Source organism: Syngnathus scovelli, chromosome 19 (genome assembly GCF_024217435.2).
Source record: "Syngnathus scovelli strain Florida chromosome 19, RoL_Ssco_1.2, whole genome shotgun sequence".
Lineage (NCBI taxonomy): Eukaryota > Metazoa > Chordata > Actinopteri > Syngnathiformes > Syngnathidae > Syngnathus > Syngnathus scovelli.
This window is the reverse complement of record NC_090865.1, coordinates 2,402,636-2,418,548: the sequence shown is the minus strand read 5'-3', so window position 1 is coordinate 2,418,548 and position 15,913 is coordinate 2,402,636. Positions and strand designations below refer to the sequence as shown.

General features: G+C 42.3%; 4 protein-coding genes across 4 annotated transcripts in view; 1 reads left to right on the top strand and 3 right to left on the bottom strand.

Moving 5' to 3' along the window:
- Positions 1-20: 20 nt before the first annotated feature.
- On the bottom strand, positions 21-4,298 carry LOC125987098 (acetylcholinesterase collagenic tail peptide). Its single transcript, XM_049751202.2, has 18 exons — positions 4,128-4,298; positions 3,524-3,645; positions 3,335-3,447; positions 3,171-3,281; positions 3,061-3,105; positions 2,957-2,983; positions 2,320-2,391; positions 2,182-2,244; positions 2,097-2,123; positions 1,951-1,995; positions 1,843-1,878; positions 1,693-1,773; positions 1,527-1,623; positions 1,320-1,459; positions 1,130-1,249; positions 940-1,069; positions 745-847; positions 21-670 (listed from the first exon to the last, which is right to left on the bottom strand). The coding sequence occupies exons 2-18, from the start codon at positions 3,624-3,626 to the stop codon at positions 601-603; spliced, it is 1,383 nt and encodes a 460-aa protein (XP_049607159.1). The 5' UTR covers positions 3,627-3,645; positions 4,128-4,298; the 3' UTR covers positions 21-600.
- A 147-nt stretch (positions 4,299-4,445) lies between these two features.
- cycsa (cytochrome c, somatic a) lies at positions 4,446-5,542 on the bottom strand. Its single transcript, XM_049751234.1, has 3 exons — positions 5,399-5,542; positions 5,001-5,176; positions 4,446-4,785 (listed from the first exon to the last, which is right to left on the bottom strand). Exons 2-3 carry the CDS (start codon positions 5,167-5,169, stop codon positions 4,634-4,636), a joined length of 321 nt encoding a protein of 106 aa, XP_049607191.1. The 5' UTR covers positions 5,170-5,176; positions 5,399-5,542; the 3' UTR covers positions 4,446-4,633.
- Positions 5,543-5,937: 395 nt separating this feature from the next.
- Positions 5,938-11,548, bottom strand: npvf (neuropeptide VF precursor). Its single transcript, XM_049751229.2, has 5 exons — positions 11,471-11,548; positions 11,014-11,083; positions 7,045-7,235; positions 6,517-6,875; positions 5,938-6,281 (listed from the first exon to the last, which is right to left on the bottom strand). Exons 1-5 carry the CDS (start codon positions 11,546-11,548, stop codon positions 6,212-6,214), a joined length of 768 nt encoding a protein of 255 aa, XP_049607186.2. The 3' UTR covers positions 5,938-6,211.
- nfe2l3 (nfe2 like bZIP transcription factor 3) overlaps positions 6,717-15,913 on the top strand; it is a 31,739-nt gene continuing 22,542 nt past the window's right edge. The window contains exons 1-3 of the mRNA XM_049751201.1: positions 6,717-6,749; positions 7,071-7,187; positions 8,832-8,898. The gene's annotated coding sequence lies outside the window, so the exon portion shown is untranslated. The remainder of the gene's footprint in view (positions 6,750-7,070; positions 7,188-8,831; positions 8,899-15,913) is intronic.

Sequence of the window (15,913 nt, the reverse complement as noted above, 5' to 3'; positions counted from 1 at the left end):
CAGTACCGCTGAAACATTGATTAGGGATTAATCATCCATTTATTAATGTCAGACAGGCTATTAATTGTTGAACATTTTAAAAAGATATGATGTTTGCATTTTGATTGAAAATTGACCTGGTTAATATGTAAAATGAACAGTAGAGTTAATATGTATGGGTCATGCTACTGTATTGCTTTTTTTTTTTACGTTCTCATATATTAAGACATTTCTTTTAGAATGTAAACACTTTGCTACAATATATACTGGTTAAACACATTTCCATGCAATAACACAGCATGTCACCGTATATAAATATATGATTTCTAATATATTGCACATGTTTAAAGCATTCTTCATATTGTGGTAGCAATACTATAGACCTTTTCAAAAGGTGTTTTCTCTCGTTATAAAAGATGCACCGCTTAGGTCCCTGAGGCCGACAAAAGAATCGACAGCCCATCCGAAAGCTGACATCCATCTGTTCTTCATCTCATGGCACAGAGCAGAGGGGAGTCCTCTTGGTGCTCTCTGAGTCCACCAAGTAATATCCAGGGGTCATGACTTCAAATGAATCCCCCTTGAATGAGGAGTTGCAAAGTTAGCACCTTGTGTTTCTGTTCAGGTAAAATACTTGCAGACGGTGGAGTCAATGACGCAGGACTCGGTGCATCTGAGCTGGCCGAAGGATCTGTGGAAGAGGATATTGAGCTATTGACAATGCTATGCTAATTTGCTATTCTGCGCTCCGATCAATAATCTTACCCAGGAAGGTAGGATTTGCACGTCTGATAGCCAAAATCTTTTCCATCACACTCCTCCATGCCTTCATGTCGATAACCATCACCACAATAAGCCCATTTGCAGTCTGGAGTCAGAACATAAGACAGTAAAAATGAGCAGAAGGAAAAAGAACGTTAAGATTTTTTTTTTTGGTACTGGAAAGCAACTGTGACTCACTCAAACAAGAATCAGTAACAATTTGATTCCCATCATCACATTCCTCTCCATCCTGGGGTTGCACCTTCCCGTCCCCGCACACACCGACTTGATCTGGCACCTTCTCAGTGGACTGGAATTGCTGGAAAGGCTGGAAAAGAAACATAATAGTGAATATTTAGCGTAGATTCAGATTGCAAATATGACTCACCTGTATTGGTTTCCATCCATCTTTATCTCGAAAGTAGAGAGCTTTCTGATCCTTCCGGAATGCTATCGCCTGATCGAGATGTAAGCGGCCCAGTTCCTCTTCGTTGCTCACCACAAATATCTAAACACAAAAAAAATAAAATAAACAAGGTTGATAGGCTACAAGCCGTTTTTTGCTAATGTGGTTTTACAGCAGGGACTTGATTGGGGGTCTCCTCGGGTTTGTAGCTTCCAGAAGGAGCGTTGTTGGCGACAAGAAACGTGTCACACTCACAGCGACCAGGTGGACCTGGAAGACCCTTCTCACCTTTTTCCCCTGCTAGATAAAGACCTGCAAGATGCACAGTTGTGGATTAGCACAAACGTTAGTGTGTCGCTACTTCTTGCGTGATAGCTACCAGGGGCTGGTGGACCAGGTGGGCCAGGAGGGCCATTTGGACCTGGGGGTCCAGGTTTGCCCATAAGTCCCGAAGCTCCTGTTTGTCCATTTTCTCCCTAAAGAAAGCAAATGTTGGAGAAAGTATGTGTGGAAATAATGAAATCATGCAAGTTGATACAAGTCACCTGTTTGCCTCTCTTCCCAGGTCGCCCAGTGGGACCTCTTTTGCCTGGAACGCCTGGCTCTCCCTTTGGTCCTTGTTCACCCTGTGACAAGAGCAAGGTACAGGTGAATATTGAATCGAGTCAGCTGCTTTATTTGTTTTTATTTCTTACCTTCTGACCTAGCATGCCTGGCAAACCAGTCGTGCCCTAAACAATGTGTGACGTGAATCATTTTCTCATCAATTGATAAATCGTCTATGCAAGGGAAATTTTTTTTACCTTATCGCCTTTTGATCCCGGTATTCCCGGGCTTCCAATTTCCCCCTTTTCACAACATTAAAAATTGGTAAAGTTTTGAATATAATAAAAAAATAAAATAAAAATAGAAAAAAAATCTTCAATTTATAGTTAATACAAATATTTACCTTCTCTCCCCTGTAACCAGGCATTCCCTAGAAGAGAAATGTAACAATGAAAAATGAAATCCAAAAAGACCACCATGGTGCTCACCTTCATTCCTGGGGGTCCCCTCAATCCTGGTAGTCCCATGAGACCTGGGTCTCCCTTCTCACCCTGAAAACAAACCAACAAGCTTTATTTTACACAAGCTGTTATTTTTCAACATGATAAATCACAGTTGATACTTACCACGGGTCCCTGCGGACCAGGCCATCCTGGAAGTCCTTGTTTCCCTGGAAGACCTGGCGCTCCAGTACGGCCCTTTGAAAAAAAAAAATGGCAGATTGTGTTCATAAATACCCGAAAATAACAGTTTGACCTTCTTAATCAGATACACCAGCTGACTGTGCAGGCTCTAAGAGCACCCCTGAGGTTTGTGGTGGACATTTTGTTGCCTCATACATTACAAAGCATCCATGTGACGCCCGCTTTGGGGGGTCCCAAGGCTGCTGCCTCGCCACGCGAGGCGAGCAGTGTGCGCTCATTTGGATGCTTGTCATTAAATGAACAGCAGTCTATTGGGACACAGCGAACCTGCTGCTCCTCCTGCTCCTGCTGCTGCTGCTGTGTGAGGTGATTTATCATTGGCTGAGAGTAAAAAGCACTTAGGGAGATTAAGGAGTGGAAGTGGATTGCTCAGCAGGACTGGAGTCCAGTACCAAGACTGTTAGATAATAAACTGGACAGCATAGAAAGAAGTGAAAGAGAAATTTATAGTTCAGGAGGGTGAGAGAATGAGAATGAGGACAACCAAACCCAGTTGCTATTATTCCAAGGATCATGAAAAGATGAACTGATGACATATGGAAAATGAGTAGTGGCTCACCTTTGACCCTGGACGTCCAAGTTCTCCCTGACAAGGACAAACGAGGAATAAGATGTTTTTTTATTATATATTTTATATATGCATGAGGAAAACTGAAAATGCACCTTTTCCCCTTTTGGTCCTCTTATTCCAGGTAGTCCATTGTCGCCCTGAAAGATGACATGACATTTATGTGCCGAGATTAACATCTGTTCATTTAATTCTGCCGTCCCACCTCTGGACCACGAGGTCCCGCTGGGCCCGGAGGCCCAGCTGGGCAACCCGGATGTTCATTTTCCTGCTCCTCTCCTCGAAACACCGCTGGTCCTGACGTGCTCCCGTCGACCTTCAAACAGGATGAAATAATTCCGTGCAAATGTGTCGAAGTGTGACACTTACAGGTTTGCCGTGCTTCCAGAGCTGAGGCGGCGGTGGCGGGAAGAGCGGAGGAGGAGGCGGTGACGTCAGGCAGCAGGGCTCAAACTTCATCGGCTTAGCCAGCAACCTCACCACTTGGAGGAAATATCAAGGTAATGTCACACACTCCAATTTGTGTCATCAACACACACACATGTTAGAACGTTTTACCTGAGTGGGATGTCAAGAATCTATCCATGAAGGAGTGATGGGACATAGCCCACGTAGGACTCACGAGAATGTGGAAAGACACAGCAAATATTACCAAGTCCATTCTTAGAGTGGATTTTATCCTAAGATATAAATGACACATTTAGAAGCCATGATAACATCCTTTGGATCAAATTACTATAAATGTCAATCATTTATATTTTAAAGTTGGGCAAAAAATAAACATACTATGTGCATTAGAAAAACAAACAATTTATTTATGGTTGCATAATTTGCAGGGGCAGTCACACATTAATTTCTGCTAGCTTCATTTAAAAATGTCAAAACATCTTTTTAGTATTCTCAAACTGTTGTGCATGAACACGTGTAACGAGACATGTGACATAAGCGTAAACGTGTTGCAGCTCTGCAGCAGATGCAAGCATGCAACCTGCACCAGAAATAAACTTGGATGCATTTACTAATCCCTAAGCACCCAAAATATCAATGCAGATTCACATTTATAATGGTGCAAATGCAAGAGGCTGTCCCACGTTGAAGGGATAAAGATGTGGTATCTTTCAATTATAATTTTAAAACATCGCAATGTCATCATCTTGCTTACCGTCCACTGCAAACGGGAGACGCACCGCTTGCAGTTCCACCAAATAGATCGAGACTGTCAAATTAAATAATCTTGATATAAGCTTCTTTCTTGCCGTCGTTGCAAAAAAGAAAATTATTTCCAATAGAGGTCACTGCTGAGTGGAGCTTGGCAGAACGCAATCCTCGTGGGTCTGCAAACCCGACCGAAGTGCCACATTAGGGATGCGACTGTCAGTGATGTCAATTTGCTATGCGGCTGGTGGCTTAAACTGGGAAGTGGCACCACCTAGTGGAATGTTTAGGCAGTGCAAGCCATAGCAATGAAACGACTGCACAGTATAATTCGAAGATTTTAATAGATATCATAATGTAGATGCATCTCAATAAATTAAAATATGCTAGAAAAATTCAATTGAAGTATTTAGAGTCATGAATTCATATAGAGATATTAAAATACAGACATGAACATTTGCATAACACACAATAAGATGCAATTTAATAATATAATGAGAGATTGTTGTGTATCTATTTCGGTGAGGTGGCTTCCTTTAAATAGGCAATAATATCCTGCCTTTCCTTTTTCTTTCTGAGACCACTGAAGATCATCTTGGTACCGGGAATGTATTTTTTGGGGTTTTCAAGGTAGATCATCAGAGTCTCTTCACTCCATATGATACCTAGGGCAACAAACACAAGCATTAGTTTACTTTTCTTTGCCTGTCTAGACCTGCAACTCTGAAAACAGTCACACTTGGGGAAAAACAAAACCAAAAGAAGCAAATGACTGCTCCCTTTACACATTAGCTATAAAAACAAAACTGTATATCTTCAAATAACAACCTAATAATAATAATAATGATAATAATAATAGGATCAATTCAGCGTCACATACCTTTCTCAACATTTGCCTGAGTATAAGAAAAGCCAGGCGCCTGTCCCGTCTTCCTGCCAATGAGACCCCACAGGTTTGGCCCCACTTTATGTTTTCCACCTTCCTCCACAGTGTGACACTGGGCACATTTCAATGCAAACACCTTCTTCCCTTTCTCCACGTCTCCCATGGCCACACTAGAATGAGAGCAAATTAAATCAAGAACCATTTTTTACTTGATAGTACACAAGATAGCAAACAACTGGGTAACAGGAAAAAAAAACTTAATAACTGCCATTACATGTATACAAATAGGAACCAATATATATATATATATATATTGTGTATGTTTATGTAAGAGCCAGACAAAAGTTAAATAGAGAAAAATGTTTGATTGAGTAAAGAGTAAAAATCCTTACCTTTCTGTTTGTCAAGGTGTGTAGTCTCAAATTCTTAAACTTCTTGACAGACGAGGCACCACCCTTCTTATGTGACAAGTTTTTTTTTCCCTCTGGGCTGATCTTATCCAACCCCCAAAAAGCAGAATCTCATATTTCAGGAAGGTGTGTCTGTCAAGTGTTTACTTTAAATTAATAAGAAAAATAATAATATTAATAATAATAAATATGATTAATACTAATCATCATAATCATAACAATTTTACCACTTTACTATTTATTTACCTGGTTCAGGAATTCAAGGCGTTTCCGCATATTTGTGACGTCATGATTGGAAACCGGAAACTAACTTGTTTGGCGTCATGCTAGGTAGCTTCAGCCATCATTATCGAACAAAGGTGACCATGTTTAAATTTCAAGTGAACTTTCAGCACAATTTCATAGATTTTTTAAATGAAAGCAAACTACATAACTTGTCCAAGAAGTCCAAGAAGTTGGCTTTCAAATGATGTGACGTCAAAAGCTGTATTCAGGTGATATTCACAAACGCAATACACAAATTTACTGAGCAAATGTAGTTTATTGAAAATAATAGCATACTATTTTCTGACAAAAGCAAAAACACGTCAACTGTACTACAGCGTCTGCGTATGTCGCTTACATTTTAATATATATAATATAATACTATTGTATTACAGTACAGTATTATACAGCGGCATTATATTTATTGACCAGCAGAGGGCAGTAAACGCTATTGAACCATTGAAAAATGTCTTAAACGGGCAAATCCCAAACAAGACATACTTCAGACATTTATTAAAATCATGCATAGATTCACATGACATCTTGAAGTCTCTTTATTTCTGTCTCCATTTCTTCCAAGTTGGATTCAAACTCCTCAAACCTTTAAGGGGAAAAGTCATTTGTTAGTATTTATTTAGAGGTTCATGTTCAAACATACATTTTAAAGTGAACGCCAAATAAGTATTATATTGCTGTGTTTTTTTTTTATTATTGTGCCATTTTAAATGCCTTGTAGTAGTTTTATTGGAATGTCTGATTCCATGTTTACTTTAAAAATTTGTAAATATAACACAAAAAAATATTTTGCCAAAAGATTAACCATCATTGTTGCCTACCAGTGCAAGCCCGTTTTCCACAACTTGGCTCTGGCTAATTTCCGAAGGAGCCTCCAGCACAGAAGGTTTCTTTGATTTTGCCTGGCTTCTGGGTTCCGACTCTCTCCGACACACTCAGGACAAGTCAGCATTGCCTCCCAGGACCTTCCAAACCTCTGCGGCTTGTTGGCAGTTGACTTCGTCTCACCCTCAACAATTTCTCTACCAAAGCGCTGGGGGATGTTTGTGAGCAGGTGGGAATTCTTTGTATCCGGCAAGTGGAGCTTAACAGCAGTGGGGAGGCTCATTTTACTTGTGGTTGGGGCCACATCTATTTGGAAGTTCTTCATGTCAAAACTTCTCCGTCGTTCACCTTTTGTCTGTGGACAGTAAAAAAAAAAATCTGGCATTCAGACAGGGGTGTGTAGACTTTTTATATATCCCCTGTACATACACAAATAAACATGAAAGTAAGAAAAGAGATGATAAAATGGTTTTCCCCATATGAGCATAATTTGGCAAGACAAAAGTGATGACTTTGATTCTTACCTGATGTTGCGTCTGAATCTTTCCAGCATGCCATCCTTGATCGCAGTTCAGCAAGTTTTTCCCACACTGGACGGATTTGCCGCTGACCTTTGCGTTGGACACGGTCATGGCGTTCAGAGCTCCCAGCATCAAAAGAACAGACAGTAAGATTTTTCTCACCATGTTCAAGCACTTGGAGACATCAATGCAATCTCACTGACCGCACTGACCTCTATTAATAAAGACCTGAGATGCCACACGTCACCTGTGGCGTGGCATGCCACAGACACCCATTCGTATTAATAACACCAAAGCCTCATTCTTGAATGACGACTCACTGTATTTGAATATCCTAATTGGGCTGATGAATGAATGAATCCAGTTGCCTTTGTTAATATAGGAGATCATACCTGAGAAACCTGCTGAACTTATAATGCGGCATTTGAAAAAATAATCGCAGTAATTTGTGGAAAATAATAAATTTTTATTTGTATTAATATAAACGACATCTAACAAAGCACAGACGCGGCGATGACATCACTGGGCATTCCTGCTCGCCTTTTTGAATGCACGCAGCGGTGATGTATTCACAGAAAGAATGTGAGGAGCGCCTGACGCAGGTTGATTAGGAATTTTTAATTTGGTTGTCTTGGTCCGCTGTGTTACCATAGCAAGCTTTGTGACCAAATGTTTTTTTTTTCCAGGCCATGTTTCGATTTAGCTTCTCACCGTCACATCCAGCTCTCCCTTTGTTCTCCCTCGGAGCTCCCCCATAGACCTTCTTCTGCACAGCCATTGTTATCTCCCCCCCCATAATGTTTTTAATGTACACGCCGGCCATCCTCCCAAGTGGCCTTTTCATCTTGCCTCACGCTCTCTCCCCCCCTCACCACTCCCACCTGTCTATTTGCTAGAAATCACTCTGGATTAATCTCCACCCTTTAATTCTGCACTTTTTTTTCATGCTGTAAATATTTTTGTGTACAGTAATCAATGAAGACAACATCTACCGGAAAATGGAGGTCAACAAATGGCGTCAACCTCAATGTTGCCTTTGGTCACCCTCATTTATTAAGTTGTCGGAGATTTGGAAGGGTTCCCAGAATTTTTTTCCAGAAGAGGGACACCCTCTCTGTTTTGTCGGGTGATTTGTGGGAATGTGCGGTTATCTCCCCTTTTGTGATGATTTGTGTCAGGGTTTATACTCCCCTTCACTTTCGACATCAGTCGGGTCATCGCCAAAGCACTTTACATGGCCGCACATCCAGCTCGGAGGTGCATTCAATCACATCCTTATGGCAGCTTATAGTTTTATCAATGATGGCATCCATTTCTGCAGGAGCCTCGCAAGGTGATGTATGGCAAGATGCCCCCATGCTGTCAAAGACTCGCCGTATTTGTCACGGCCGTGTTGTGATGAGGTTAATGGATGGAGCCTCGCTTTTGAATATTAAACCTTTTAAAATCATCCAAATCACAACAAATAAATAGTCCCTTTAGGTAAACCTGCCACCAGCTGTAGTCCATCTTGCTATTTTTCCCCCCCTCCTAATTCAATACGGCCATTACGTTACACGTGCCTTTTAATCCATTAATAAATCTATCAGAAGATTGATAAATATCTTGGATTTCGACGTGCTTCATCTTGCCGACCAAGACATTATGGACAATTTACTTGTGCCCTTGTGCACACAACAAGCTCCATAATGAATGTGTTGAGAAGAATCATTTGCATAGACAGAAAAAGATTTTATTTCATCTGTCACAATCAGATGAATATTGAAATGACTTCAAATTATTTTTTGCAGATAATTCCAAACCTGCCCTGAATGAATGAATATCTGGACGTTGCTCTTGAGGACCTCATCATTGACTGTAAGTCTTATTTCAATTTTATTATTTGAGATCTTGCAATGCAAAACCTGACAGCAGATGGCGCTCTCTTGCTGTGTAACCAAATGGAGGACCACCTTAAATAGGGCGGAGCGTAAAACCGAGGCCGCCCTCAAGGAGGGCTTGGCCTAAAAAAAAGGAGGAGGTCTTTAGGTGACTACTCAAAGGGAGGAGGTGCTAGAATTTTAAACCAATCACCACGTAGGAAAGAATTAACCAATCAGGTTGGACAATTCCAGATGAAGCAGGCAGGAAACTGAGCAAATGGACCTTGATTAGAGGGAGGAGGATGGGGTGAATGATTGAGGGGAGAAAAAGGGGCCCTAGTGTGTGTATGTATGTGTGTGTGTGTGAGCGAGAGCGAAAAAAAACTAACCACGCTATGTATTTTGATGTACTAAATTAAATAATCAACGGCGAGCAACCAAATAGAGAAGTCACACAATACAACACGTAGCAGCTCCATTTGAATTATATTCCCTGATTTATTTTAGTAGACCACAAGAGATATTAAGATGTGTTTCTGTTTTTTTGTGGGGAAAACATAAAAATGCTTATATTCAGATGGTAATCTGTTGTAGGACTCTCATGCTCTTTGGGTCCTGGAAACCTTTCAGCGCCACGGTTGGTATATATTCCGAAGACGTCGGTGTCAATTAGAATTAAAGCGTCTTTTTATTCCGTTTTAGTGCTATAAGAGTTATGTGTGCAGAGACAATGATGGGAGGGTGGATTTAGAAGAAAAAACACGGAAGGAGAAAAGAAGCTCAAATTGGCACCGGGAGTCGCTGAGAAGGTTGAGAAAATGCTCTTTCCCTCAGTGTTCTCCCCCCCTGACCTTTGGGCCCTCTCTTGGGCTGCTGTTCAGTGGGTTCCAGGGGGTCAAAGGGCGCCTCAACACCCACACAGAGTGCCATGCTGTGACCTCTGACCCCTCCCCGCCATGCAGCTGAATTGTGCACAGCGCCTAAAGCAAAGCAGCCAGAGAGGAAACGCATGGAGGAGAAAACATTTCTTTTGCTGTTAGTTTCCTTTTGGGAAAAAAAAAAAAAATACACTTTATCCCTAATAACATACCCAGTTTTGAAGCTTATGTGTTTCTTAATTGCATTATTAATCTTGTCGAATTATTACTTATATTATGAAATAAAATACAAATAATATTAAATAATTAAAATCGCACCGATACCAAGTACTGATACTGTTTTAAAAGTGTAATATTCAGTTGGATAGTAAATACTTATAAGGGTCAAGGTTAGGGAAAACCTCTAATGATTAACCAGCTGATAATGTCATCTGCCTTTTGTCAGGCGATAATAAAGTATCAATAGGCCCATAGTCCAAAAAAAAGAACGGCCTCACAAAGCAAGTTTCAAAAAGGAAGTTGTAATTACCGCATTTGATAAACTAAACGAGATTTTCGATCAGTCCTTATATCAGCGTGGACAATTATTACCAAGGTGACGACCAATTACTGCCAGCATGGTTGTGCTCAATAAAAAAATGAATAGAGAGATCATTTGAATCTTGTATATCGCTTCATAAAAAGATACGAGCTTCCGAGATTGAAACTGTTCAATTAAAGATACATAAAAGTCAGTCAGGTGGTCCTCATCGGTATTTAGAGCATTAGATCCGCATGAGTGATTTTAGAATATCTGCCTTGGGTATTAAGTGCTGGGTGTATTAATTGCCGGCCCTAATTACATTTTCACTTTTACCCCTCAAGAATGGAGCTTAGCATGAATGATTTTTATAGAACTGAGGTTTTGTTTTTCATATTCTCACTTTTTGGACATTTTCTGATGGTGTGTGTGTGTGTCATATAGCCCGACTGTAAACGCCCCCCCACCCCTCCCTCTTCCTTTTCTCTCTCCGCATGCCGTTCCCGGCAGCTCACTTTGGCGTGCGTGTTTTTTTTTTTTTTTTTTTTTTTTGCGTTTGTGTGTCTGCGCTTGTTTGTACCTCATAGGAGGCAACTTGATCTGGATCAGAGCTTTCAGCGCGGCCTGTCGGATCCCTGGAGTTTTGAGGGGAAAGTCAGGGAGAGTCCAATTTGACCTCAGGAGCACCATTTGCACTCATAGAAACGCACACCGTGGTACACCCTGAGGGGTAGAGACAGCTGCGGGATAGTGACCTCATCTTTCGTTGCATTTGAGCTGAGCTGAGGGAAAAGATTGAGGCTCAAACACCAGATTGCACTCTGGACTCCCGGAAAATCTGTGCATGTGTGTGTTGTGTCCTTGGGAGCACACCTATACTAGGTATGTGTGAAGGTTTACAGACAGTAATAAAAGCAGCACAACAGTGAACCATAACAGCCTCTCCCCTACCCACGCGTCCGCCCGCTGATTGATGCGTTGTATATATCCCACGCGGTAATCGGATCCCTCTCTTCCAGAGGTTGTTGTAAATACACGCTGTTGAAGTACCAGTCTGCCAGCCAGGCAGACAGGCTGACTGTCTCTGGTGGGGATTTAGCCACGCTCTGATGTCCCCCCCACCACCACCCCGCCTCCCTCGAGGGCATCGAGAAAAACACGATCCCAACCCCCGCGCCGCCTAGCATGACGAGATCAAGCGATGATAACATTCCGGTGTGTATGGAGATATTTGCAAGGGAGGTCATCCAAGGTCTGTGTTAGCATGCGAGTGCCGATTCATTAGACATCTGACTTGATTTGCGGGGGAAATTAGCTGTTAGCGGCGCCCGCCGTGACTTTTTGTAGTTAGTTGAAGATGACAACACAAAGAGGGAGATCAGGATTGAGGCTAATCAATTGCATCAATTCACAGACTCGATTAACCAGTGATGTGATACTAGGTATCGGGCCAATAGGAGCTAGGTATCGGAGTACTCGCAATGACAAAGTATTTGTAGCCACAGCCCCGATACCGCCATCACGTGCGCTGATAAGTTCCAAAATATCGACTACCGCTTTTACGACATGTTTTGCAGCGCTGCATACGTTGAACGTTGCTCCAACATATGCTGATAAGTTTGAAATATTGGCTACCGCTTTTACGACATGTTCAAAGATTAAAGCACGAGTCTCAATTTAGTCAGTCACAAATCACATTTTGGTTTGCAATGGCAACGATATTCCTTCGCTGTTATGCCAAAAAACGTCGACGTTAATGAAATCTGCACAGTAAGTGACACAAAATGTCAGAAAGAGAGACTAATGAGTGTAACAACCACCCACTATAGCAGACAGGCAGCAGCCAGCGTGCAGAAAGTCAGCAGCAACAAAAGGTACAAAAGCCATCTGGGCTAAGCGGCTACGCTACATCCGCAGACAATAGCATCTCATTCATGCTGCCCAGCCCGGCCGGGGCCATCTGCTCCTGCTGAAAACGAGTGGGAGATGGGACCTCCTTACCTCCAGGAGCCCCAGAGGTCCAAATCATGCTCGTTTGACATTAGCATAGTATAGAATTAGCATAGTGGTAGCATAGATATGACTAATTAGGTCTGTGAAAGATGATTATTAACAAAGCCAAGATGGGGAATCTCATGTGAACTTTCGCTATGAGAACATATGTGAGCTTTTTTTGCCGTTGGAAAATTTCACTGTTGTGTTTTATTCATTAAACGAGAAAGGAGAACACAAAGGGAACTTCCCACAACTCTGTCTTAAATCAGCGCCGTCTCCGTAGATTTAATCCAAATTATATTCGATAGTTGATTTGATTCCAATACTGTATCGACTCCAACTGTGTCTTCATCTCAATTATTCCGAGGAAACGTTTATCTTGGAACAAAGATTATTGGCTCGTATGCTCTAGAAACTGAATGCTAAACAAAATCGATAGCAACTTTTAAGCCTGTCTTTAATTTAGCGCTTACGCTGTCAACATGACTGCCGACGAAAGCTCCGGTCACAAAATTCATGTCCGCTAATGATGACTTTTGCTCGGTCAGCCACTGACACGAGCTTGTCAGAGACTTGACATTAATGAGAAAGTCTCCAGCTTGTACACACTCCCAAAGACACAACTCACCCCGGGGGAGCGAGTGGCCTTAAAACGGCCAATGCACGCTTAACATTCTTTAAGCTGTCTCGTAAAACATGCTTTACAGTCCGTCTTAACTGACGCCCCTAGAGCCAAAATATTAGGGACAAGACTCAACTCAAAAAGATGCACCGTGCTTTGCATCTTGAATATTTGTCGTGTTAGAGGTCGCTGATGTGTTTGATGGAATTGAGGTCCACCATTTTTCCAAAACCCAATTGATGATTTAATTGATTATCAATAATGCCCAGGTGTATTATGATCCGTGGGAATGCACGTGAGCTAAGCTATTTTCCTCTCGGGATCTGTCATCAAGAGTCTCGGGCGAGACGTTGAGATGGCGGAGACAGCCACAACAACATCCGTCTGGCGCACAAAAGCAGTATAGACAGATGAATGGGACGCAGTGAAAAGCATACGAGTGCGCGCCTCGAAAGATGGATGATCTAATGGACGGATGATTTATGTGACAAGACGAATGACAGATGCCGCCAGATTAAACAGGTGATTTGACAGATAGACGCTAGGCTAGATGAATAGAGATGTGCCAAAAAATTCAACCCAGTGGAAAGACATTTTTATTTTTTTTCTTCTCTTAAGACTTGCTGAGAGTGGCTCAACCTGAAAGCTAAGGTGTTGACACTCTCGGGTAGGTGATGAGAAAAAACATCTAAACTCGTCTCTCCATCAGCTTGGGGGACTTCCGATTTTCTCCGCTTGACTGCACGGGCAGAAAAGAGCGACGGGGCTAAAAAACTCCCCCCGCGCTCTCTCAATAGAGCCGTCGGACGGTGAAAAGAGTAGATTCCCTCTCTCCTCGCCTCACCCCCGTCACATCTATCAATGGCGCGGGTGAAAAGCCTGACGACAGAGTACTACTCTCACGCAGACACAAGGGGGGTGCTGACTTATACATCTGTACTTCATAATTGCGTGGCACGGCTTGGGCCCTCATAAGGCTTTTGTCTGGGTCTGGCTGTGAGTGTTGACACGTCGCTATTTACGTCCCCGCTGTTGCCCATTTGTTTTTTTGCCGCCGTCCTAATTCACCGGCTTTTGTCAGCCCAGGCAAACTGTCTTGTAAATTATTACAACAATTACTTGCGGGGGGATATTTTCAGCTTTGGCCTCAACAATTGAAGCGAGACCTTTGTGACCCTCCAAATTATCAAGGCACAGCCTCCTCTGTCCAAGGAAATTACTCTTCCAAGCCAATAAAGAATCATAGTTTTGCCGTTATAGGGTCAGACCATGATGGCAGAGTGTATTGAATACTTTTTCAGTTCTTTGTGTCAAAGTAATACTTTTACTTCCCCTTTCAAAAACCGCAGAAAAGTAGAAACACATCAGATACCACCAAAGTAAACTCGAGCCATTTAAAATATTGACTAGCCTCGAGGAGGAGGAGAACTTTGAGCTTAAATCAAAACATGCTCGTACTGATTTATGAGGCGCGGCTCCGGTGGTATAGCGGGTCCAAGTGACCCCCCCCACACCCCTCCCTCCTCTTCTTCCCAAGCTCCAAATTACTCGTGATAATCAGCCCTTTTCCACAGTCGATTGCTGCTTTCTGTGAATGCATAAATAAGACCCCCAATTATAAATCTCACTTGCCGCACCAAATTGTTTCTTATTAATCGCCAAAACATTTGGAACTTTGATCAGTAGAACCCATCTGGAACAATTTGGCTTCATCCACCCTGAAGTATATCCAATAAAAAAAATCAACATGATAATAGTCAACAAGGGAGAATTTATTGCGCCGCTGGTTTATCACACTGCTTTGTTGTGGCAAATAAGTGTGAAAATGAGTGCGTATTATTACCATATAAAAAGCACGATATATTTTACGAGTCGTTTGAGACGTAAAAACTATCAAATGAACATTTGACAGGCCCTCAAAGTACTCCAACGTGGTTGTATGTAAGAAAAATGACAAAAGTCTCACGTTAATGTACCAGAGGTGAGTCAAGAAGACACTAAAGAAGACGTCTGCTGAAAAAATCAACTGGTCGTCAATCAAATCTCAAACAGCAATAACATAAACGCTTTTTACGCGCTTAAGTGACATATAGCGTTCTCCCGTGAGCTCTTGAGTTGCTTCTGCGCCGGCAAATCTTTTTTTAGGGCGAGATAAACTTTTACAACTGCAGAAACCGTTAGCGTAGCAATCTTTACCCGCACACTCAGTAAGGTGGTGCGCTGGTGCGCTAACAGTGAAGCTTTGTGATTTTATCCTATGTCACTCATCAGCTCACAGCTGCAGGAGTGATGAAAACCTCAAAAGCTACAGTAGATAATCTTGAAACAACAACCACGGTACACATAAGCTTATGTTTGTCCATTCTTTGACACACCCGTCTGCTGACCCTTCCGTCACGCGCACACACGCAACTTCATTAATCTTCATTTCAACACACCGTCGGGCGCACATGCTCCCGACAATCACTCGCCACCGCACACTTACGGACGCACACTAGCTCTCGGAGGGGGAGATTTGATTGCTGACACTGATATCGGGTCCCCCCTCCTGCTGTTTGGCCGTCCATCTGGCTGCCTGATCAGAAGACAGAGTGAGGTCTTCGCAGCGGGGCGCCCTGTCGTTGTACATTTCGCAAAGGTTGAGGGCAGATCCAAAGTGACGCGGAGGATAATATTAATTCTTTGGCGTGGCTGTTTGTTGGGATTTGACTCACGAGGTGGTCATCTCTAATCTGTTGTCATTTAAAATCTTGTGTAATGTTCAGGGAGCAAATCAGTGGGCGAGCTTTTGCCAATTAATTTCAGTCAAGAAAAGTCTATTTATTCTTTTATGCCTCAGTGGTCTCATCTGTGCGGGGTTTCAAGAAAAAGAAAAAAACAAGCCGCTCTGATTTGAGTGTTTACAGCTTCCAAAAGACAAGTTAGGAGTCGTCGATGCTAGTCTGCTAATTTCGCCTCTGATTCGCCGCAACAGAGACAAATAAACTCCAAGCCT

Bases quoted from the DNA above. Each gene is read 5' to 3' on its own strand.
- cycsa (XM_049751234.1), bottom strand. From the start codon at position 5,169: ATGGGAGACGTGGAGAAAGGGAAGAAGGTGTTTGCATTGAAATGTGCC. The intron at 4,786-5,000 runs GTATGTGACGCT...TTGTTGCCCTAG, and splicing joins TCAGGCAAATGTTGAGAAAG to GTATCATATGGAGTGAAGAG.
- npvf (XM_049751229.2), bottom strand. From the start codon at position 11,548: ATGACCTCCCTTGCAAATATCTCCATACACACCGGAATGTTATCATCG. The intron at 6,876-7,044 runs GTAAGAATCAAA...TACTGTCCACAG, and splicing joins AGATTCAGACGCAACATCAG to ACAAAAGGTGAACGACGGAG. The intron at 6,282-6,516 runs GTAGGCAACAAT...TTCCCCTTAAAG, and splicing joins TGGAAAACGGGCTTGCACTG to GTTTGAGGAGTTTGAATCCA.
- LOC125987098 (XM_049751202.2), bottom strand. From the start codon at position 3,626: ATGGACTTGGTAATATTTGCTGTGTCTTTCCACATTCTCGTGAGTCCT. The intron at 3,282-3,334 runs GTAAGTGTCACA...TCCTGTTTGAAG, and splicing joins TCTGGAAGCACGGCAAACCT to GTCGACGGGAGCACGTCAGG. The intron at 2,392-2,956 runs GTGAGCCACTAC...TTTTTTTCAAAG, and splicing joins TTGGACGTCCAGGGTCAAAG to GGCCGTACTGGAGCGCCAGG.